The following is a 24,613-nucleotide window of genomic DNA, read 5'->3' as shown; positions in this document are numbered from 1 at the left end:
AACGTTAGGCTTTGGACTTGCTATTCTTCTTGTCAGTTGCTGATGGCAGTGCAAGACTGAAACTTAAGTTTCAGGAAATGATACTTTCATGCTCTTAGGCTTCAGCGATATCATCCCAATTTGTACATGACACATTCAGAATTAAAAAATAATTGGCTTTAGAAGCTTGTGATTTATCATCATTTGAAATTGTATGTTTTTTTTTTTATTTTGTCATTATTTCCTTAATTTAGGTTACAGGTAAGTAGACATTTTTCTTACATTTTCCTCCACTTTTTATTTATGTATTTGGAATTTATAATTGCAGTGTACCTGTGTTCATGTCTGTGAAACATGTATTTTAATTTGTTGCTATTAATGAGTTGAAGTCAAGTGCTATCTGATAGTATGATGTACGTATCTTGTTGATTTTCGTGGATGAAACTTGAATTTTTCAAAATGACTAACATGCTGTTTGATACTAATAACAAGAGTGACATTTATTTTATTTTATAGATATACCTTCAACTCTTCAAATATACATTCATATGAATTGCACTAAAACTTTCATTTTACATTATGAGGAACAATTGTCATAATTGCTCTGTGTGAAACTGGAGTTCTTTATTCTTTTGGGGTTTTTGGAGTTTTGTTGCTGTTGGTAATGAATATGTGTACTGGGAAACAAATAATTGTGTAACTTAGATTGAAATTAATTTTGGAGTTGTGATACTTGTAATGATAATAAAAAAGTAGCTTAACATACTGGCTATATGACATGAATTGGTTTTTCAATATATATACAAAGTATGAACATACTGGGTGTATCATATGAATTGGTTTTTCAATATATGTATACAAACTAAGAACATTCTAAATGTGAATAAAATGTTACACTGGTACATTTATTGAGCTTGTTAATAAATTAAAAGTTCACACATTAAAAAAGTGTGCTATGTGGATAAACAGCTTATGGGATTGAATTACACAATCACTTCCCTATCAGAATTAGAGGCAAAGCAATTGGGCTTGGGGGAGGGAAACTATTTTAAAATATGCACCTTAAATCCTGAAAAAAATTCTCTCTGATTCATGTATTACAATAAAGTAGTGGTACATCATGGCTACAGTATTTTATCCTGGAAAGTTAGTGACTAATAGTAATAATAAATATGTCTTCAGTCAATATTCTGATTTTTGTTGCACTGGTTTCCAGAATTACCAGAAAACTTAGAAAATTTCAGATAAACATCCAGTCTTGCAGGTTTCAAATATATTTAATAATAAAAAAAAGAAAAACAACTATGGTATGCTATACGGAAATAAAACAAATTTGTGGTACTGTGAATGTTGTTGTATTACAGCATGGATACATTAAGTTTCACAACAAGGCCTGCACTGAACATTCATTTTGCGATGAAAGAAATTACAATACCTTTTCAAACTGTGTATCTCATACTGACTGAAGACTTTTTGGCTTGGGGTATTTGTGCAGCCTGTCTGATATGAGCAAAATACATTTTGTCAAAAGGCTCAGTTGAAGCTTATTCTGTCTCTGTCTTTCTGTCTATCTCTTTTTATTATAAATTTTTTAATTGCCTCATACATGTGCTGGCCTGGACTGTTGGATGTTTCTCTACTGGATGTCACAGATAATTGCAAGGACCTCTCAAAACATTCCTGCTACTCGCTATATTAACATTACTGTGTTTACTACTACTACTGCTACTAGCATTGACTGAATGTTACGTATAACATTAAATTATGCTAATACCTCATCCAGGATCCATAATCCAGACCTCTATTCCAACTTTCTTATGAATTTGTTGATTTATTTGATTTCATCACATAACATACATCGTCTTAAAACAGACAGAAATTTTACAGTTTACTGGGAACAATGAAAAATTCTCAGCCCATTTTAAGGGAAGGTAGTAATTTTTCATTAATTCATATAATTATATACACTCTTTATTTTTATAGAAAAATTTATTTCATATCATTCATTTCAGTTCACTTTTGATTATTTTACTTGATGGTTTTGTATCTGCATGATATTTTCACTAATGAACTTTTTCTAAGCTCCATGTCATGAAAAAAGTCTGTAAATTAAGCTATTATCTCATTTCCACCTTTTCATTCTTTCTCTTTAGTATGACATTTTTATTTTATAAGATCATCCACTTACTTTTGAGTTAACACATAAATTTTCTTTAATCCTCTCTTTTGAATGCCGTATTTCCTGTCTCTATCTATCTGTCATCTATCTCTCTCTCTCTCTCTCTCTCTCTGCCTGTCTCTCTCTGTCTGTTTCTCTTTATTGAGTGGGAAACGTATTTTATATATATATTTATTATATATATTACTATCATAAAAAGACAGCTTAGGAACTTTTGAGATGGTCCTTGAATACAAGAAAGCAGTAGTAGTAACCGTTTGCCCATGTTGTTGTTAATCATAAAAAGAGAAGAAGAAAACATACTATATATTTTCTTCTGCCTACTAATTGAAAATCTACTTTGGTGGGTACAAAATACATTTATATAATATGTATTTTTGTTTCCTTTTAATTATATATTTTTTCTTATCTCATCTTTACACGCATCCATACATGATGCCAGGATTTCGAGGTATTTTGAAAAAAGAAAATATAAAATCACACAGTTGTGTTCATTCTCACTGCTTCACCTACTCTCTAGTTTGCTATAGATCTGTTTAGTATATTATCATTGTTTATAAATCAGTAACAGCAAACATTATTAGTAGAATTGGTGTTCCTGTGTTCATATATTCTTTTTATGTCAATTTATAGAAAGCATATCCTAAAATATGATTTACATTTTTTTTAATTTATGAACACATGTGGTTATTAAGTAACTGAACACATTCAGTTTCACAGCATGGCACACTTATATATTATATTTCTAGCAAAATAATAAAACTACATAGGTATGCACTGTTAGCTGTACACCATATATGTACTAATCTGATAGTGAATATTTCTAAAATATAATGATACTTTGTAGACCGACCATCTCTTAAGTTACCTATGCAGATATGTTTAGAGTTCTGTAGCAGTGTGCTCTTAAATTGGGTGTTCTAAAATTATTTTCATATTCTGTATTTGGTCTTGGATCACCAGTTGTTTGATTTATGTTCACAGTTGTTTTTCTTCTAGTTGCATGCCCTTGTACAAGTACTGCTTGCATGAAAGTGGTGCATGAACTGTCATGTTCAATTTGTTGCTTTGTTTGGCTTACTTGGAATTTTAGTGACTCGTAGACATTACATTCTGTCATTAAACTGTGTTGAATTAAAGTGTAATCATATTTGAAAACAATACATTTCTGACACAGCTTATCATTATCATTTCAATCTTTATCAGTTAAAGTGACATAAAAGCAGAGTACTGTTTCACATAATACATACCAACAATATTCCTGAGATATAGATGACCATTGCTGAAAGATGTGTTGGGTTTGGCAGTGTAACAAATTAGTGAAATATTCAAAGTAACACACATTTTCTGGTAATGGAGTGATCTTATGGGTCTTTGTATTGCCTTATGTATGTATTGAAAGGCAAAACAGAATTACTTTACTTGGGTGTTTTATATATGAGACAAAAAGCTTAACACATAGTCAAAACTTGATTTGAGGTCTATAATTGAGGGACAGTTTCATAAGTTAAATAATCATATACCAGTAAAATTCCTACATCTGTAAAAAACAAGAAGTACTAAAATTATGCATACAGAGATATGAATATAGACTTGATGAGTTTCTGTAAATTATTTAAAAAAATGTGGATAATGATGAGTTTCCGTAAGTTATTTTAAAAAATGTGGATAATAACTTTCATCCAGCAAGACAAATGAAAAGTGGCATTAGTGTTGGTATGTAGGTAATCACTGCTTGCAATTGAATGTTCAGGACTTGTTATTTGTTCACTTAATACTCCCTGAAATTGACAGTGTGACTTGTTGGCTTGCAAGGTACATTTTGAATCATTTGTGGATTTCCAATGCCAATGGCCTTGCCACAGTGGTAACACCAGTTCCCATCAGATCACTGAAGTTAAGAACTGTTGGTCTTGGCTAGCACTTGGTTGGGTCACTGTTCAGGTCTGCCGAATTTTGTTGGCAAGCGAGGTGCACTCAGTCCTTGTGAGGCCAGTTGAGGAGCTACTTCACTGAGAAGTAGTGCACTGGTCACGAAAACTGACAGTGGCTAGGAGAGCAGTGTTCTGGTCACATTCCCCCTCTGTATCCACATCTGTTGATGCCTAAAGGCTGAGGATGACATGCCAGCCAGTCGGTAACGTTGGGCCTTCAAGGCCTGTTCAGATGGTGTTTTTTGTGGATTTCCAATAACTAGATTTATTTCCATTAATGGATGTGCCTCTTCATGCCAATTATGCTCTCTTACAAATTAAGAATGCCAACCTAACAAATACAAACAGGTTTCCACCAACATAGTTTACAGAAGTGATGTGCTTTATGGGATTTACACTGTCAGAGCAGTATTTTAAATTCAACAGTAGATTCTAAAAAATAAAAATAAAATAAAATAAAATAAAATGAGGCAACAATGGGGACCAACTTGTCCGGTTTGCCATGTGAACCATATACCAACTACATAGAAGACAGGACATTTTAAGTCCTGATCAACAACCTCTAAAAATTATTTATGATTGTATATATGTAGACTGAAAGTGAATTTCAGACAAAGACATGGAAGATGAGACAAAAATTTCCTCGAGAGCTGCCTGAATCATGCAGGTATGTGCAACCCCCCTTTTCCACATGCAAGCACGATCCCCCCCCCCCCCCCATGCGCACACACACAGACACAGACACACACACACACACACACACACACACACACACACACACACACACACCACTGTGCTGATACTCACTAGCCTTTGATCAAGTACCAGGACAGTACCATTTCAAATCTACTGACTTTCTAACTCCACCATAACATTCAAGAAATACAGACCACAGCTGTAGGGTACCATTCAAGTCATCAATTTTTTCATGACTCTTCTAAATGGCTCAGAAGTGTTATCAAGCTGACCCTGTACAAATCTAATATCTTTTAGAGAGCTCTTTAATTTGTGGGTGAAATTTACCTCCTACAGGAGACCCCTCCTCTGCAGAGTGAAAATATCATTCTGGATACTATATATAGTTCTGAATCAGAACTCATGTAATCTTAACTGGCTCATTATTATTCATGTGTAGAAAGTGCAGTATGGGGTTGATGTATATCTTGTGTACCACAAACCATTAAGTATCATATGGCTATGACACCCTATCTGAAAGCACCTCACCTCTCTCTTCCACTCATCATTCTCTCTCTCTCTCTCTCTCTCTCTCTCTCTCTCTCTCTCTCTCAACCACCCCTCTCACCGTCTTCCATCCATCCCTCTTTTCTTCGTTGCTCTTTCCCTCTGTGTCCACCTCTTGATAAACCAACTTACTCTGTCATTCAATCCCAGAGCCTCGCACCTCCCACCTGCTCTCCCACATAATATGCTAAAGTAAAAAATGTTTGTTATGTGTAACTTATTGACACTACTCTTGCAAACTTTTAGTAAAGAATCTCTGTATGTCAGTTCATGAAAAATGAAGCTTGTAATGTGGATGCAATTGGATAAAGAGCCTGTAACCATTGTAGTGTATTTACACACATCAAAAAAAGTTTTGCATCACCTCGGTTTGGAGAGTTCCAGAACCCGTACAGAAAATGGGAATACAGATCAACATAAACATAATTTCTGCTCTTTTTATTGTTCATGAAAACCACACATTGCATTATGTACCACAATACAGCGAGACCTTCAGAGGTGGTGGTCCAGATTGCTGTACACACTGATACCTCTAATACCCAGTAGCAATTCCTCTTGCATTGATGCATGCCTGTATTCGTTGTGGCATACTATCCACAAGGTCAAGGCACTGTTGGTCCAGATTGTCCCACTCGTCAACAGCAATTCAGTGTAGATCCTTCAGAATGGTTGGTGGGTCACATTGTCCATGAACAGTCCTTTTCAATCTAACCCATGTGTTCGATAGGGTTCATGTCTGGAGAACATGCTGGCCACTCTAGTTGAGCGATGTCGTTATCCTGAAGGAAGTCATTCACAAGATGTGCATGATGGGGGCAGGAATAGTCATCCCTTAAGATGACCTTGCCAATATGCTCTCGATATGGTTGCACTATCGGTCGGAGGAGGGAATTCATGTATTGTACAGTTGTTACAGTGACTTTAATGACGACGAGCGACGTACATTGGCCCCACATAACTCCACCCCAAAACAGCAGGGAACCTCCACCTTGCTGCACTCGCTGGACAGTGTATCTGAGGTGTTTAGCCTGACCAGGTTGCCTCTAAACAGGTCTCTGCCAATTGTCTGGTTGAAGGTATATGCGACACTCTTCAGTGAAGATAACGTGTTGACAATCCTGAGTGGTCCATTTGGCATGTTGTTGGGCCCATCTGTACTGCACGGCATGGTGTCGTGGTTGCAAAGATGGACCTCACCATTGACGTTGGGAGTGAAGCTGCGCATCGTGCAGCCTATTGCACACAGTTTGAGTCATAACACGACGTCCTGTGGCTGCACAAAAAGCATTATTCAACATGGTGGCATTGCTGTCACGGTTCCTCTGAGGCATAATCCGTAGGTAGCAGTCATCCGCTGCAGTGGTAGCCCTTGGGCAGCCTGAGCAAGGCATCTCATTGACATTTCCTGTCTCTCTGTATCTCCTCCATGTCCAAACAACATCACTTTGGTTCATTCTGAGACACCTGGACACTTCCCTTGTTGAGAGCCCTTCCTGGCACAAAGTAACAATGCAGACATAATCGAACCATGGTACTGACCATCCAGACATGATTGAACCACAGGCAACACGAGCCGTGTACCTCCTTCCTTGGGGAAAGACTGGAACTGATTGGCTGTTGAACCCCTCCATCTAATAGGCACTGTTGTTTACATCTTTGGGCAGGTTTAGTGACATCTCTGGACAGTCAAAAGGGACTGTGTCTGTGATACAATATCCACAGTCAATGTCTATCTTCAGGAGTTCTGGGAACTAGAGTGATGCAAAACTTTTTTTGATGTGCGTATATTGCTGTTTATCTATGTGACATAACTATAAATTTTCAGATCTGTGCAGTAAGCAATGTAGTTTTCACTTCTGCATCCATAGAGTGCGACAAAAAGGCCAGGAGATAGAACATATAAAATCAGTCTCTGTGCCATATTAGTTTTCATGGAAGCTTTGGATGCAATCTCCAAAGCAATAGTGGAATCATAAAGAAAGTACCTGCTTCCTCATATTATGTTTTTCAGTTGTATGTTGAACACAATTATTTTTGTCCTACAAATAAAGATTTAGTTTTGAAAGTCATAGAATATTTGTTATTTTCTTGATGTTTACAGAAATGATGTGTAGAACGTTGTTCAGTCACAATACTTGCGAAATTACTTAATAAGGTGACAGACTGAAATACATGGAAGTAGAGTTACATTTTGGTTGCAAAAAGAGACAACAGCAACTTATTAACCAATCTGTAAAACACATTGTTCAGACATTTCTTGTATTTACCATAACAGAATATTCAGAAGTAGAAAACTCCACATACAAAATTAGGAAATGTGGCTGTTTCCTCTTCTTTATTCTTCACTAATTGCTTGGCCTCCTACAGAAAGTACATTTCAACCAAAAATTAAAGAGCTCTCTAAAAGATAATAGGTTTGTACAGGGTCAGCTTGATAGCACTTTCAGCCATTTAGAAGAGACAATACACATATTTTGATATTTCTTTACCTTAAGTTTCATAAATAATTGTCTTTACATATTATTGTCAAATCAAAATTCCGTGCAGCACACAAAATGAATGGAAGAAACTTACACAAATTATTTAATGGCCCCAATGTCCAGCATTTACACATGATGCTTTTCATTGGCTTCATGCCGAGGCAAAGAAAGATACTATGGTTGAAACTAGTGCATGCCTTGATTCAATAAATCCAATCAAATAAGTGACAGAAAATGTGTCCAGACTGGAAGATTGTCATTCTATATGTTTCTATTGTTTAAACTTTCTGATTGACTGTATTTAGAGTATACCACTACAGTAGCGGATATACTATGAGGTTTCTGGTGCTAGGATGTTTGCTTTGGAAAACTGGTGATCAGAATAATTGACAGTGAATTGTGGTCATTCATCCCGTGATGTATATTTGTGTGGTTTGTGTACAGAAAACATGTCAAAAATTTACATTACAGTTACAGTGATACTAATAAATAATAATAATAAATAATAAACAATGTAGGAAAGATGGATGATAGATTGCTACTTACCACAATGATGACTGTTAAGTTGTAAACAGGCACAATTAAAAGACCTTACACAAAGCTTTCAGCCACAGCCTCGATCACAAAAAGAGAAACACACACCATTCATACATTCATGCAAGCACACCTCATGCACACATGACTGCCAACTCTGGACCTTGGGCAAATTGTGCCTGTCTGCAATTTAACATGTCTTCTTTATGGCAAGTAGCAATCTATCTTTTCCTACAGTGTTGATATTCCTATCTGGAGTTTCCATTGTTTGATTTTATGCACATACAGGGTGAACATCAATGAAACTGACAAACTGCAGGGATGGATTCCTGACTGGAAATGGTGGAAGAAAGGTCCTATGCACATATGCCCAGAAAGGCTTCATTGCCATGGTAGATGACGCTGACAAATGAAAGTTTCTCTGGCCGCATGCTGTGTTTTCCTTGTGTGTTGGAGGCTGTGTGATTGATGCAGCATACTGTAAGTAGTGTAATGGTTTGGTATTCATGTCAGAAACAAGCCAAGATGATATTTGTGTACGATCAAGCAGTTGAAGAAAGTCGAGAGGCAGAACCCAGTCCTCCAAATGTGGTGTATGACCAATCCCCCGCCACTTTGCACATTTGTCGGTCTGAAAGGACCCATGATCACACAAATGCCCAAAAAGGGCTTGAAATGTCTTGTGATGTAGTTGGTGTCTGTGAGGGTTCGGGTTTTGGTGCAAGGTCCTGCCTCTCGATCATATCCTTCTGCTTGGCCGTGCACAAACACAATCTCAGCTCATTCCTGACATGAATACGGGACCATTCTGTGGCTGTCAGTATGCTGTGTCCATCACACAGCCTGCAGCACACAAGGAACACATGGCATATAGTCAGAGGAACTGTCATTTGTCAGCACCATCTACCATGGCAGTGCTGCATTTCTGGACACATGTTCATAAGAATTTTTCTTCTCCATTTCCACTCAAGAATCCGTCTCTGCAGTTTGTTCGTTTTATTAATCTTCACTTTGCATATGTCTACAATGTGTGATCATGCTGTTTTGAGCAATTCCACAAGAAATATTTGTTGACAGATCCCAACAGCTTTACAACAAATGCCAGAAGTGTGTTGTAACTAATGGTAATCACTGTGAAGGCCATTAAAGGTATTCTGTTTAGAGTTTTCTTTATTTTCTGAGACCATTCATTAAATTTTTCAGATGCACCTATGTAGGTGGGACTGAGAAATTCAATGAATGGTCTTCATTAGCTACAGCACACTTCTGACACTGGCTGTAATGCTTTGGACTGTGTCAATAAATGCTTCTTATGGAATTGCTCAAAGCACTATGGTCACACATTGTTGGATATCCACTTCATTACAGGAGATGAGACCTGATTCTACCAATAAAATCCAGAGACTTAGTGACAGGTGTTCCCCATCTTCATCACCTCCCAAAAAATTCTTCTGGCAAACTCCAAGATGAAGACAATGTTGATTTCCTTTTTTGACAGCAAGGGCTTGATCAATCATAAATTTCCACCTGAGGGCAGTAGGGATGACATGAACACCATGCCATTGACTGTTGTTGGGTCTCTGGATGTATTGGTAGTACCTAACACCACATAGAATGCAAAGGCTGATGGCCTTGATGGAGGAAATCGATGTGGTACATTCGACAAACATATGTTTAAGGACAGTGTGATTAAATTTGACTGTTAATGGGCTATGGCAGCAGATGACCAATGCAAGTGCCTTTGTTAACAGCAAGACATGACCTGCACGCCTCTCCTGGTCTCATGACCCTATCAGTTGGACCCTAGATGACTGGAAGACCATGACCTGGTCAGATGAATCCCAGTTTCAGCTGTTAAGAGTTGATGGTAGGTTTTGAGTGTGATGCGCACCCTAAGAAGCCTTGGACCTACGCTGTCAACAAGGCACTGTGCAAGGCAGTGATGGCTCTATAATGGTTTGGACTGTGTTTTCATGGAATGGACTGGGTCCTCTGGACCAACAGAACTGAACATTGATTGGAAATGGTTATCTTCAGCTTCTTGGAGATCATTTGAAGCCAATCGTGGACTCCATATTCCCAAACAGTCATGAAATTTTTATGAATGACAATGCTGCAAACTTTCATTGGGCTACAATTGTTCATGACTATTTTAAAGAACATTCTGGACGGTATCAGTGAATGATGTGGCCACCCAGACCACCCAACGTGAAGCCCATCAAACATTTATGGGATATAATCAAGAGGTCAGTTCATGCCCAAAATCCTGTGCTGGCAACACTTTTGCAATTGTGGACAACTGTAGAGGCAGTATGACTCAGCATTTTTGCAGAGGACTCCAGCAGCTTGTTGAGTATATGCCACATCAAGTTACTGGGCAAAAGGAGATCCAACATTAAATTAGGACGTATCTCATGACTTTTGTCACATCAGTGTATATTGCTGTACCCAGCTTGAAATACCAGTTCATCCTGGATGAATTCATCCACTGAGTAATAGCATTTCAGTATCACTGCCTCATACAGCTTTCTTTTGAGTAGATCTAAATTTATCTGCATTAACTTGTTCCCTTTAAATTTACTATCAATTGTCATAGCCATGTATTGAGGGGTGTAGGCATACAGTTTGAGGCTGTAGGTGGGAAGCATGAACTTTCCTTTGTTTCTTGTATCACATGTGTAAACAAAATGGTTTCCCTCAAACAATTCATGTTTAGTACACAAAAAAATAATAAACTCAAAAATACATAGGGATGGCGAATTAATATTTGAAGTTTTCAAAGTAATGGGCAATAGGGTACTTTGTGGTATACAGTACACATGTTCTAAGCAATGTTTTTGTGTCTGTATTATCTGCATTATGTTAACCAAGTTTCCCCAAAAATATACTTAATAATAAAATATACTTAATAATACATTCAAAGTAGCAGAAATAGAAATACACGTTTTCTCTCAAAGAAGAATTTTTTCTGAGAATTTTTTTGAAGTAGTCCTCATTAGAGTTAATAGAGGTGATTAATTGAATGATGATGGTTTCTCAGGTATGCTATCACCTCTAAACGTTGAATGCTCATCGTACTTTGGTGAACATCCATTTGACCGTCAAGTTATGAACATTGACGGAAAAACAGTTGTTTGGTGAAACATTATTGACATGTAATGTCTTACATTGTCAGCATATAGGGAGCAGTTTAAGCAGCAAGTGATATGGTATATCACAAAAAGGTTGCGAGTAGAAAGTTAAACTGTAAAGTAAACAAAGACCAGTTCAGCTACCGAAGGAGTTATGGGCAGGAATTTCCAGGAGGCAAGTTACGATGAAAAGGATAATAACAACTTACAAAGAAAATTGTAAGCTCATAGAGCGTCAGTAACTTATAAAAATATACCAGTAACAATGCACTGATTGAAAGAATAAACCAAAGAGACAAATATAAAGGAAACAAAGAGAGTTGTTGCTAAGAAGAAGAATGGAGAACTGAAGAAAAACAAAAGTAATAAAATCAAATGTGAATGAGAGAGGAAAACTGAAACATTGAAGGAAGATTTTATCAGCTTGTGATTTTTCGTATTGCCATTCGTACCAGTGGTGGATACAGAAAAACCTCAAGGAGGGGACACTAAAGTTATCTTGAGCTACCTTTACTTTTACTGTAATAAAAAATAATCAAGTCACAGGCAAGGTTTAAGAAAGTTTTATTTTGATTATACACATATACAAGACAATGCCATCTTTTGATATATGCACCTGTTCATAAATATCAACATATGATATTTATTGCATCACCATATGAACAATAACAACATGGTTGGGAATGAAACTGAAACTTTGTGGCAGATTAAAACTGTGTGCCAGACCAAGACTCAAACTCAGGAGCTGCAGGAGAGCTTCTATGATGTTTGGAAGATAGGAGACAGGGTACTGGTGGAATTAAAGCTGTGAGGATTGGTCATGAGTCATGCTTGGGTAGCTCAGATGGTAGAGCACTTGCCTGCGAAAGGCACAGGTCCCAAGTTTGAGTCTCAGTCTGGCACACAGATTTAATCTGCCAGGAAGTTTCATATCAGTGCACACTCTGCTGCAGAGTGAAAAATTCATTTGAGAATGAAACTGTTTACTTTACTTTGAAAAGACAGTATCACACATCAAGGGACCCAAGATGTCCTTGTCCCAGTAAAAAATACCTCACTGATTTATGTATAAAAATTGCAATTTAATACATTTTAGTTTCATGGATAGTTAAGTTTTAATCCTGTGGATCATCTTCAGATACTCTTGGTTTCTTATTCACTGGTTCCATATATGCTCGCTCACATTTAACATTCAAGTTCATGAAGAAACACTCACATGATGCAGCTTACAGTATAAATGAGTGTACTCTTAAACAAAATGAATGCATCTCAAATTTTAAAAAATAAATAAATAAATACTATTTGGGGTAATTCATACTGATGCTAATGGAGGTGAACTGGAGAAATCAATGAAAATCTACTAGGTACAGATACTAACATTTAACAAAGAATTAACTGTCTGTGTATGGCATTGGTGGATTCTCATTGATTTATGTATGTGTTGACAACAATAATCATTTTGGTGTAGTTAATAGATTTAAGATGATTGCTAGACTGAGCTTATTGTGGGCAATGCATTGTATTGCAGATGGGTCAACTTTTTTGTGGGAATTCACTGGTATTATTGAGTGCTTTATGACTGTGAAAGCCTGAATCCAAAAATATTTATATGGCAGATACATCAACATGGAATGACAGGAAATTTTCAGGTGGATTGTGATTGCTTGTTATTACATTTAATGCCCCAAAACCATAATGGCTCCACTTTTCATCCAAATAATGACAATAAAAAATATAAAATATAGTTGTTGAATGACTACATGGATTTGTTCTTGGAAGTCAGTATAGAAAGTCCCTAGATACAGTTTGAAGGCAGAGTTATTAAAAAGCCATTGTAATTAACTTAAAATCCCGGTAGGACTAGCCTCTAACTGAACCAAAAACCAGATCTCCATGCCTCTGAAATGTTTGGAATTGTCACAGATATTTAGGTAAGTATAAAAATGAATAATGCGGTAAAAGAGTGTTTCACGTGTTTTATTCTAGTGAACATTTTTATGCTGTAAACGAGACTGGATATTTGTTACTAATGTGCTGGATAGTGACATCTTTGCTGAAAAACAGAAAGTTATTAATGATTGTGATTAATTTACTACTATAATGAAATTAGGAAGAGATAGATGCCAGACTAGGATGATAGCTAACATATTTGAACATGAAGTGAAATATCCTGACAAGGATAGAAGACAAAAATCATCCTCTGAATTTATTATGTGTATGTGCTGCCCTCCTTTCTGCTACATATCTATAATCCAAATATGTGGTTCATTTAGTATAATTCTTTTCCTCATGTCACTACCTGCATGTTAGAACCCAGAGATGCCTTTCATCACTCTTTCATCTAATTTTAATTTTTTCATGAATATTTCATTTGTTAACTCCTCACTCCACAATAGTATGGGGACAACATAACAAAAACAGGAATTCTCCACAGTTCTGCCAATAATATCACAATGTCTCTGACGTAGTGCTCAGAAGTTCTTGTTATTGACCAACCATATGAATTTGACATATGTTCAGTGAACTCTTGTGTGCTGCCTTTGTGGTCATTTTAAATTTCTCTGTGTGTCTGAGTCACTTAATTTTACTTTGGCTGTTTGAGTTTTATGATTCCATTTGTTTTCATTTCTCCTTTTGCTGTACATTCTTGTGTAGCAAAACTCAAGTTCATTATATGCAACTGATGTAATTTTTCAACTTAAAAAAAAAAAAAAAAAAAAAGCTTTTATTCAATTTTTGTTGACGTCTATGTCCTTATGCCCTGCTATATTCAGCGCTGTCATCTGCTCATATATTTTAAGCTTGATCCATATTCTTCTTACAAGTGATCTGCCAGGAAGTAAAGTAAGATAAAAAAAAATCTTTGGGCAGTAATAGTGAAAGCAAATTGCAGCAAGAATGTTGCCTCATTCATTCTGAGTAGCTTTAATATGATTTTATTGCTTAATTCATGGTGGTAATTACCAGACAATGATAGTATCATCCAAAAATCTAAGATTCTTCATACGCATTACATGAATCTTTTTATCTTCTTATACGGTGTACTTCTGTATTTACATTTGCTTCTTGATTAAAGAATTGATGTGATTTAGCAAGACTGAAACACAAAAATATGCATTCATACCTTCATTGTTATTTCACATGCTATAATCAGAATCTTTTGTATCATTAGGAAATCAGCTAAAGAAAGAAAAAAAACTACAAAAGTGAAAACTGCAGTTTGACATTGGAGCAAGATTTCAGTAGAATTCAAAGGGAGAAAAAATGAAAATTATTTCATGTAGTGATGTATCCTATGCATCTCACTCTATTTGGTGTGTGCTATAGGAGGGAACTTTACACTACTATAAATGAATTATTGTAAGTATTGTTGTGAGTACGAGGCACATCCAGGAAGTAAATTTCCTGATGTTGTTTCCTTTAAAGTAGATGCATTTAGCTGGAAAAATTGCACATGCACAACTGATGTATGACGTGACAATCAAATGCTGGCCAGACTGCTCCACCTGGTGCCAGTATCGTGGCAGCAGTGACTAAAAATGGCATCTCTTATTCATTCTCCCACTGCCTGCAAGGTTCAGTCGGTGATAAGGTTTGTTAATGCACAAAACATAACACCCATCAAAATTCATCACCTGCTCTGTCAGTCTACAGGCAGAATATCATGAGCTGCTGTAGGCTTTTTTCCGAAGGCCATCAAAGTGTCCATGATGAAGAGCGCAATGGTGACAGTCCCTCATCAATGATCACCTGGTTGAGCTGGTGTGGCAACACATCCTGGAGAACCATTGCTTCATGATTACCGAGCTCAGCAGCTGTTTTCTGCAGATATCGCTATCCTTGTAGCAATGAAATTGTCACTAAGCACCTTCTGTTCAAGAAATTGAGTGCCAAGAGGTTGCGAAAAAACCTGACACCCGAGCACAAAACGAAATGCTTTGGAGCAGCACTGACATTTCTGCAGTGGTTTCATGATGACAGGGAAAAGTTTGTTGACAGGCTCATCATGGGCAATGAGACATGGATTTCTCACTTGACCCCTGAAAGCAAGCAGCAGTCATTGCATTGGCATCACAGTGGATTTCCAATCAAGACAAAATTCAAACAGACTGTGTTGGTGCAGAAAATGATATACATAGTGTTTTGGGACAGGAACAGCATTTTTCTCATTGACTTCCTGCTCAGAGGTGAAACACTGACTGCTGATTGTTACTGTGAAACAATGTGGGAACTGCACAATGCCATTCAGAACAAGAGGTGTGGAATGCTTACTGCAGGTGTTGTGCTGCACCATGACAATACTCATCTCCATACGGCTCAATGCACAGCAACTGTTTTGCAGAAGTTCAGCTGGGAGCTTTTTGTTCATCCAGCATACAGTCCTGGTCTTGCTCCCAGTGATTTACACCGTTTCTTGCATCTCAAGAAATTCCTGTCCTCCAGCCAGCATTTTGACAATGATGAAGAGCTGAAGACAGGTATCACAAACTGTTTCTATTCACAGGTGGCAGATTTCTATGACACAGGAATATAAAGTTGATCCCATGATATGACAAGTGTCTCAGTTCTTTTGGTGGCTGTTTCCAAAAATAGCTAAAATATCACTGTACCTGTTGCCAATAGAGTTTTCCATATAACTTTATTGTCTTTGTTTAAGAAAAGATGGGGAAACTTACTTTCTGGATGTGCCTCATACTTGCAATTTGAGGAAAAATATGATGATGTGAATTATATGTAATGAATACACTTTAAAAATATACACAAGGAAATTAGATAATTTTATGTCAGATGAAGCATTGCCATACCGTCCTTACCACGCTGGTTTGCTTCGAGTTTGGAAACAAATGTGTGAAAGAGTTTCAGAACTATTTTTACACCATACTAAGCTGTTGAGAGAAATACATGAGAGTCATATTGAAAGTGATGCATTCTAATTTTTCACGAAAGGCATAAAGGGTTCTCTAACTAGCATAACACACTTAAAAACAAAAATAGCAGATTTTTAGCCACTTGTAGCTGTTTTTGCATGTAATCACCACTATTTGTACACACTTGTTCCAGCAGTTAATGAGACACTATGTGCTGCACTTGCTAAACTGTAATGCAGCTGACGTCAACTACTTCCTTGAAGTTTCATAGATGGTATTTCATTGAATGTGTTGCTCAAGTGGTCAATATATCAGAGACATGAAGCAGTGAAAGTGTTAACATACTAAATACTGTTTTTATGCTGGATATTGTAGAACAGTTCAGCCTAATTTGCTAGATGTTCTATAAAGGCAAAACTTATTTTATCACGCTGCAAGGAAAAAGTGCTCTTGAAATGTAGTTCAATCAGAATTGAATTTCCACTATCTCTGTGCTCAAATACAGCTCAGAAAATTACACATTGTCTACCTGTACTCTAGACATTATTTTTCATACAGATGCCTGTACCTCAGAACTTCAGTTTTGTGAAAATGTACATGGAGTTTGGCTCTTGATGATGACATTTCATCCACAAAGACTATTCTAGCCAAAACCTTTGTCCCCTTTTGGTAACAGGTGAAGAAGGACCTTCATTCAGAATTTTTTTACTTGTGTTTAAACCTCTGTATTATCACCTTTACAAAAATAAAATTAATTCAAAGTTTTCAACAACCTCACAAAGTGTTATAGTCTACACTAAGGTGAGTACAAAGCTCCTTGTCAATCTGCACATATTACTTGATTGAAAAATTCTTCACTGTCTGGAGTTAAAAAGGCTGAGCAGGGCACCCCAAACCTGGTTCGTCATTAACATTATTTTCCCCTTTTAGGAAATTCACTATACACTGTCCAACTCAAATCCATTAAGTAAACTTTATATCCACAGCAAATATTTGTGGATATCAGAGACTGCAATTTGTCCTTGCAATGAAGAATTCAGTGATACACTTTCCTATGTTGGGTATAATTTTGCTACAGTAGCTTACTGTTACTCTCTGCCACATGATAATGAAACTAACAGTCCAGAGAAAAGAAGGTTCAACCTCTCCTATAAATCAGCAAACATTAAATTTAATTGTTATGGGTGAACACAAAAAATGTCAAAGCATTACTTTTGAAGTGATCTTCATACACTCTTAAGTGACTTATTAGTAAATTTTTTGACAGAATGTCCAGGTGATTGTGTCTGATAAGTTTGAGTAAGCAAGCAAGACTACTGAAAATATATTCTGCCAATTTTGGCGACAGTGTTAGAATAGTGACTAGTATTTTGGAGGAGTGGCCATCTAGGTGTGTTTTGTGGTTGCCTTAAACTGCTTTAGGCCAATGCCCTGTTGATTCCCTTGAAAAGCCAATGGCCAATTCCTTTTTCTATTTGCATACATTTGAGCTATTGCTGCATCTTTAATGACCTTGATTTTGATGCTGTATTGAAGACTGGTGTAGCCTTAAATATTCTTCATAGTTTGTAATCATTGGAACTCATTTTATAGGCAAAGGTTTCAAAATAGCTTACTTAGTCATGCAAATTGTTTATTGCTTCTTGCCAGTAACTCACTATATGCATTTATCACCTGTTTAATATCACCCAACTGACTCCACACATGAGACCCCTTTTGACCAAATATTAAAACAAATTTGTTTGGATCAAAAGTGAAAAACTTCTTTGGAATTGTCTATAATTGTGAAACATTTTACAGATGTATCTTATCTTTGGTCATGTGGTATTCATTTGGAAAAAATGCAAACAATTATTACTAAAACTTACTGTATAAATACTGTCATAATTTGGCAGATTGGCAGAGTTTCAGCATTGATTACCTTGTACCTACCTACATATATACACCTGTAGAGGAATTGACATGAAATGCTTTGTGACAGGCACTATCCATTCTCTCTGAAATTAGGTTTTATAGTTCCATTCATGATGTCTGGTTGTAACCAATGCTTATATTAATTTATAGGAAGTGTAATGAAAGCATACTGTTGTATCTTGAACATTCTTCTGCTGACTCATAAAATGGAGGTGGTTCAATTATTTCTAGCCTTTGACAAGAGATTGCATTTGAATCATAGGTTTCTTTTGCTGCTGAAGTTCTAAATATGTTCTGTATATGACTGCAAAAATTGTTATTATCTGTTTTGTAGAAGCTTGCTGAGAACATATAGAACAGTCATTGTGTGTTGGTTGGTTGGTGAAAATGGAAGAGAAACGAATTTCATGTTCTAATAAAGCATTACTTTTTGTGTGGTAAGATAATGAAGGAAATGGAAAAACAGCTGAAAAAATTATGGGGGTTCTACTGCAACTCATGGCATGATCCACAAGTAGTTCATAGAACTCTGATGTAGGTGTTGAGAGATGCCACATGCACACAGTGCCAAATTAGGGTTGCAACAGAAGAAATTTTAACCAAGTCTCATGATATTGTTATGGGATGCCACCAAGTGAAAATTTGTAAGACAGCCAAGACCATAAACATCTGAGATACGGTATGAGAAAGGTGTCAGCAAGATGACTGCCTTGAATGCTCACAGTTGACAAGTGGAAATGTGACCATTTCACAGGATTATTTGAATATCTTTCAGTGAAATTCAGATGAGTTTTTGACAGTTGGTGAAACATGAATACATTACTTTCAGCCTGAGGTAAAATAACAATTCAAGCAGTGGCATTTACCTAGTGTACATCCTCCAAAGGAAACAAAAACTATTTCATCATGACAACTGACTTTTGGAATTCCTAGGGCAAGATAGACTACCAGGCAAAGGATATAATGATTATAGGTTCATAATATGCTGCGTTACTGGATCAGTTTCACAATAAATTGTTAAGGAAACATCTTCATTTGATAAAGAGAAGTCTTCTCTTAGACCAGGACAGTGTGCCTTGGAACTCCACTAAAAACTGCTATCTCTTTCTCCCTTTTCACCAAAACTGAAGAACTGGCTCAAAGGGAGTGTATGTAAGTCCAGTAAAAGCATCATGACAAAAAGAAATTTTACAGACCTTTAAAAATAAAGGGTTAAAAGTTTTTGAGAAATTTTGAGGAATGTGTGGTGAGCTGAAAGGAGACCATGTTGAGAAATAAAATTGCTATTTTTGGAAAATAACGCTAACCTGTATAAAACGTCACAGACTTATCAACTTTCCCTCATATATGCCTCCTTTCAGTATTCTCCTGAGTAAAAGCCAGATACATATCACACATATTAAAGCAATGTTATGGAATAAGTTGTATATGAGCTTTGTACACAGTCTCTCTACTAGAAAAATTGTAGTTTATCCACTGATTAGTCAAGACTGCCATCAGACTTACATATAAGTGAATGTGTATCACAGTACCACTTGATATTCTTACTCCAAAATATGTTTTTAAAGACATTACTGTTTCCTGTTATGACTCATTAATTTCATTTTCAAATTCAACTACAAATAACATTTAATGAAATTGACAACCGAATTTTCCTGCATAGTTTCTCAAACAGCTCTTTTTCATTGGACTTGGGACAATGAAGCAGACAACAATTGAGGTCAAAACTCGATTATAGCAAACACTTATTACTTCAAGAAAAGTTGGACAAAATCTTTTCACTAATAGCAGCTTCAGTGTTGGAAATCTTTTCTATACATCCAGCTCATTCCCACCATTATTTTTACATTAGGTACCATGGGCCATTTTTTTGATCAGAGAGGCTTTTTGAAGCCCAAGATGGATCAAAAACAATGAAATTCATCATGTTGATTTTTATGTTGCAATGACACCAGAAATATTTGCAGTGTTCTGGTATGTACACAACACAAAAATTTAAATTTGCGCCTATAAACATGTGATAGTGTAGATAGGTAAAAGAATTACATATTGCTCAAATAATCCATGACAAAAAGGTTTAACACTCTCCAAGATAACAACAACAAGTGATATGTATGTTAGACAGTTCATCATTGAAATAATGCCAAAATGAACACAACTGTCATGATTAGATTTGTGTACTTTGATTGTTATCAACATCAACTACCCATTCTTGTCTGAGAGCAGTTTTTGCAGTGTTTAGGATAGGACCTGTCGATTATGATTAAATGATCTGTAAATGCTGAATGCCAGCATGCTTCCAATTATTCAATAATTTTTTATGCATGTGCTATGTAAAAAGTGAGTATGTTTTGATAATTTTGGAAATGTACAGAAGTTTTTAAATTTTTTGCATGCTACATAAGAAAAACACTCTTTTTACTGCAGAAATATTTTTATTATTAGTATGACTGACTTATTTTTACTAATATATGTTAATTTCATTTTACTTTTCGTTTTGTTAAGTTGCTTTCATTTTTCTCCTAGAGCCAATAGCCATTTCTGTTTACCTAACTCATCGAAATGAAAGCATGATACAAATTCACATTCAGTCTGTTTTCCACTTCATACCAGTAGAAAATATTTGCAATGAATGTCAAAAGACATTTACTGCAAATCACACCACACAAGAGGAAATTCATATTTTACATAAACGTGGTCCATCTGAAGTTAGGGAAAAAAATATTTTTTGTGTAGTACCCTGAAACATGAAACTTTTTTTGCAGATAGATAGTAAATGTGCTTGTATCCTCATCTTGTCTCACAATAATGGATGGGAATTAATGAAATGAATAAAATTTATCATTAAAGATCTGTTTTATGAGATTGGTTGTAAATATCAAGATCTGAGAAATGGCTTCAGCAAATCCCCATATAAGATTATTCACAGGGATATATTGTATACACACATAATTTTATTTTCATATCTTTAACAAAGTTTTGTGGTTTTGCGCACCACTAAGTAAATACTGTACCTTTAAACATGAGAACATTAAATGAACATATTCCTCCAGCAATTGGAAGAATCAGTGAACTGCTTCACAAACCAATGTAGGCTTTTGTCGCCCTTGTCCTGAATTCTGATACTGTATCATTCTTTCCATAATTTTTGGATCTGACATGTCTGCCCTCTTGTTGAGGCCTTCTTCTGGGAACTGACTGCACATTATTGTACACTGTTAAACATTAACAAATTTAAGGAGAGTATTTATCATGTTTATTGCAGTAAATATTCATTATCAGCAGTTGGAGAAAGTGTTCACTGGTTACTACTGAGTGAACTATGGGGAATGAGCAGTGCTTGGCTTGTGTTTCTGTTGATGGCTGCATATGCCTGTGGACTCCTTGCGGAGGTGGCAACAGCTTCATGTTACCAATGGCTTGGTTGACAGCCTTCAGTGCCACAAGGACAAGACCTATACAAAAATAAATGCAAATGCAAACAAGGTGCTGATCAGACCCCACCACCCAGCTTGTAATACACTGGGTAATCTTTCTTCCAGTCATGGAGCATTTATGAACACATTGAACATTTATGGTGATAATACTCTTCCAAAATTTGTAGAAGTTTAACAGGGCACAACAGTGTGCAGAAGTTCACAGAAGGAGCCTGAATTGTTCTGTCTGAATGTTATGAAAAGAAGGATATGGTACAAAAGCCCAAGAACTTTTAACTTCTTACTAAACACTACTTATTCATGTCTTTGTAATTTGGTAAACTGGCTCTTGTTAAGGCAAGTGAGAAACATAAAAAATGTTGGAAAAGAACTGTACTGTAACAGTAGTACTAAGAATGATTTTGAAAGGGGCAAGATGAGGAAGAAAATATGTGTGGAGTTAAATAGTATCAATAAATAAATTGACAGAGATAATCAGTTTTTCTAAATTTTATGTAATTGGATATATAAAAAAAATCTACTGACCAAGTATCGGCAGTAGAAAACGCATATAAATGTATTGCTCTTGGAGCCAGTGGTTCCTTCTTCTCACAGAAAGAATGACGGGCAAGGAGGGGTGGGGGGGGGGGGGGTCAAGGAAAAGGACTGATGAGGTTTATGAAAAATGGGGAGGGTTTAGAAAAGTCACCCAGAACACTGGATGGGATGAGAGTGAAAGACTGATTGTTAGGGACTGAATCAAATGAGATTTGAAAACTGAGAGCTTCAGCGTGGAATACAGGGTAATATGCAAGACAGGGATTACTGGCAAAACATTGTGCATGAGTTAATAAGAGTGGAAAGCTAAGTGCATTGTATGTGGTGGAGGTGGGAAGTGGTAAAAAATAGACTGGTCAGAAAATGAAAGATATAGAAAGCTAAAAGGAAGTCGAGGAAGGAGTAGTTACTGAGAGGCCAAAGAAATTAACCTAAGTTAAGACCAGGTGGGTGGCAAGAACCAGTGACATGTTGCAATGCCTGTTACCACCTGCAGAGTTCTGAGAAACTGGTACCTTAGGGAAGAGTCCAGTTGGCATGTGTGGTGAAACAGGTGCTACGCTGTAAGCTGTAGTAGTTTCTCTTAGCAAGTGACATGACAAGATGACCAATACACCTATGTGGCATTGATGTATATTAAAATAATTTTTAGCCTTTCCCCTTATGTTTTAATATATATATATATATATATATATATATATATATATATATATAAAATAGAGGGAAACATTCCACGTGGGAAAAATATATCTAAAAAGAAAGATGATGAAACTTACCAAACAAAAGCGCTGGCAGGTCGATAGACACACAAACAAACACAAACATACACACAAAATTCTAGCTTTCGCAACCAATGGTTGCCTCGTCAGGAAAGAGGGAAGGAGAAGGAAAGACAAAAGGATATGGGTTTTAAGGGAGAGGGTAAGGAGTCATTCCAATCCCGGGAGCGGAAAGACTTACCTTAGGGGGAAAAAAGGACAGGTATACACTCGCACACACACACATATCCATCCACACATACACAGACACAAGCAGACATTTGTGAAGGCAAAGAAAACTCTTTGCCTTCACAAATGTCTGCTTGTGTCTGTGTATGTGTGGATGGATATGTGTGTGTGTGCGAGTGTATACCTGTCCTTTTTTCCCCCTAAGGTAAGTCTTTCCGCTCCCGGGATTGGAATGACTCCTTACCCTCTCCCTTAAAACCCATATCCTTTTGTCTTTCCTTCTCCTTCCCTCTTTCCTGACGAGGCAACCATTGGTTGCGAAAGCTAGAATTTTGTGTGTATGTTTGTGTTTGTTTGTGTGTCTATCGACCTGCCAGCGCTTTTGTTTGGTAAGTTTCATCATCTTTCTTTATATATATATATATTCCTGGAAGATCTTCATTTATGGTCAGAAAGTGTATGAAATGTAGTGTTTAAAGGCCTAAATCAGGCTTCTAATTTACTACGCAATTACTGTTAGCCTCTTCTCGAGGTTAGCAGCTATGACTTAGGATATCATAGCCTTGTCACAGTAGCTGATTAATACATTCAAGACCAGGATAGTAATGAGTGAAAAGAGGTGAACTCCTAAGTTGTTTTTTGGAGGGAAAAGTAGTACCAGGATTTGATGTGATGGTCCAGGCACTACTGAACCCTCCCAAAAGCAAATTATCTCTTGTCAATCAGTATTATCTTGGTCTTGAATCTGTTAATCAACTGCTTTAACAAGGCCATAACTTTCTAAAATTGTGCCCTGAAATGAGAACCCACCACACCTAGAGCAGATTTTCATTGTCTTCCCAATCTCTGCAACATTCTTGTCAGACCCTATGCTCCTTCTGCATCCATTTCCCTGCCCTATGGCTGCCACTCCTGTGACTGTCCCTGCTGTAATACTTGCCTTATGCACCTTCCTACCACTGACTATACCAGTCCAGTAAGTGGCAAAATAAATATTATCAAAGGGAGAGCCAACTGTGAAATGACACATGTTGTGCACCTGCTGTTACGTAAACACTGTTCAGCCTTTTGCATTAGCATGACTACCACTAAGTTATCAATTAGGATGAATTGGCTTAGGCAGAGGGACAGAGGGTGTGTACTGGCAACACACAATATCCTGTTTTAGAGCTTGATCTACAACATATATTCGTGACACCAGTGCCTGTTTCACCACACGTGCCATCTGTGTTCTTCTCCCAGACACCAGTTTCTCAGAATTATGCAGGTGGGAACAGCTGTTGCAACATGTCCATGTTTCTTGCCACCCACATGGCCTTAATTTATGTTAATTCCTTTGGTCTCATTCCTTTCTTCACTCACTAGTCCTTTTCCTTTGCTCCTCTCCCTTCTCCTTCAAACATTCTGCCAGAAGAACGAGCCACTGGCTTC

General features: G+C 36.7%; 1 protein-coding gene across 1 annotated transcript in view; it reads left to right on the top strand.

The window, feature by feature from the left end:
* Positions 1-24,613, top strand: part of LOC124606313 (MAP kinase-activating death domain protein) — a 612,624-nt gene that overhangs the window by 553,592 nt on the left and 34,419 nt on the right. The window contains exon 72 of the mRNA XM_047138295.1: positions 2,601-2,609. Within this exon, the coding sequence (XP_046994251.1) occupies positions 2,601-2,609 (9 nt within the window). The remainder of the gene's footprint in view (positions 1-2,600; positions 2,610-24,613) is intronic.

Source organism: Schistocerca americana, chromosome 3 (genome assembly GCF_021461395.2).
Source record: "Schistocerca americana isolate TAMUIC-IGC-003095 chromosome 3, iqSchAmer2.1, whole genome shotgun sequence".
Classification (NCBI taxonomy): Eukaryota; Metazoa; Arthropoda; class Insecta; order Orthoptera; family Acrididae; genus Schistocerca; species Schistocerca americana.
The sequence above is the reverse complement of the archived record's forward strand: the minus strand, read 5'-3'. Positions and strand labels throughout refer to the sequence as shown.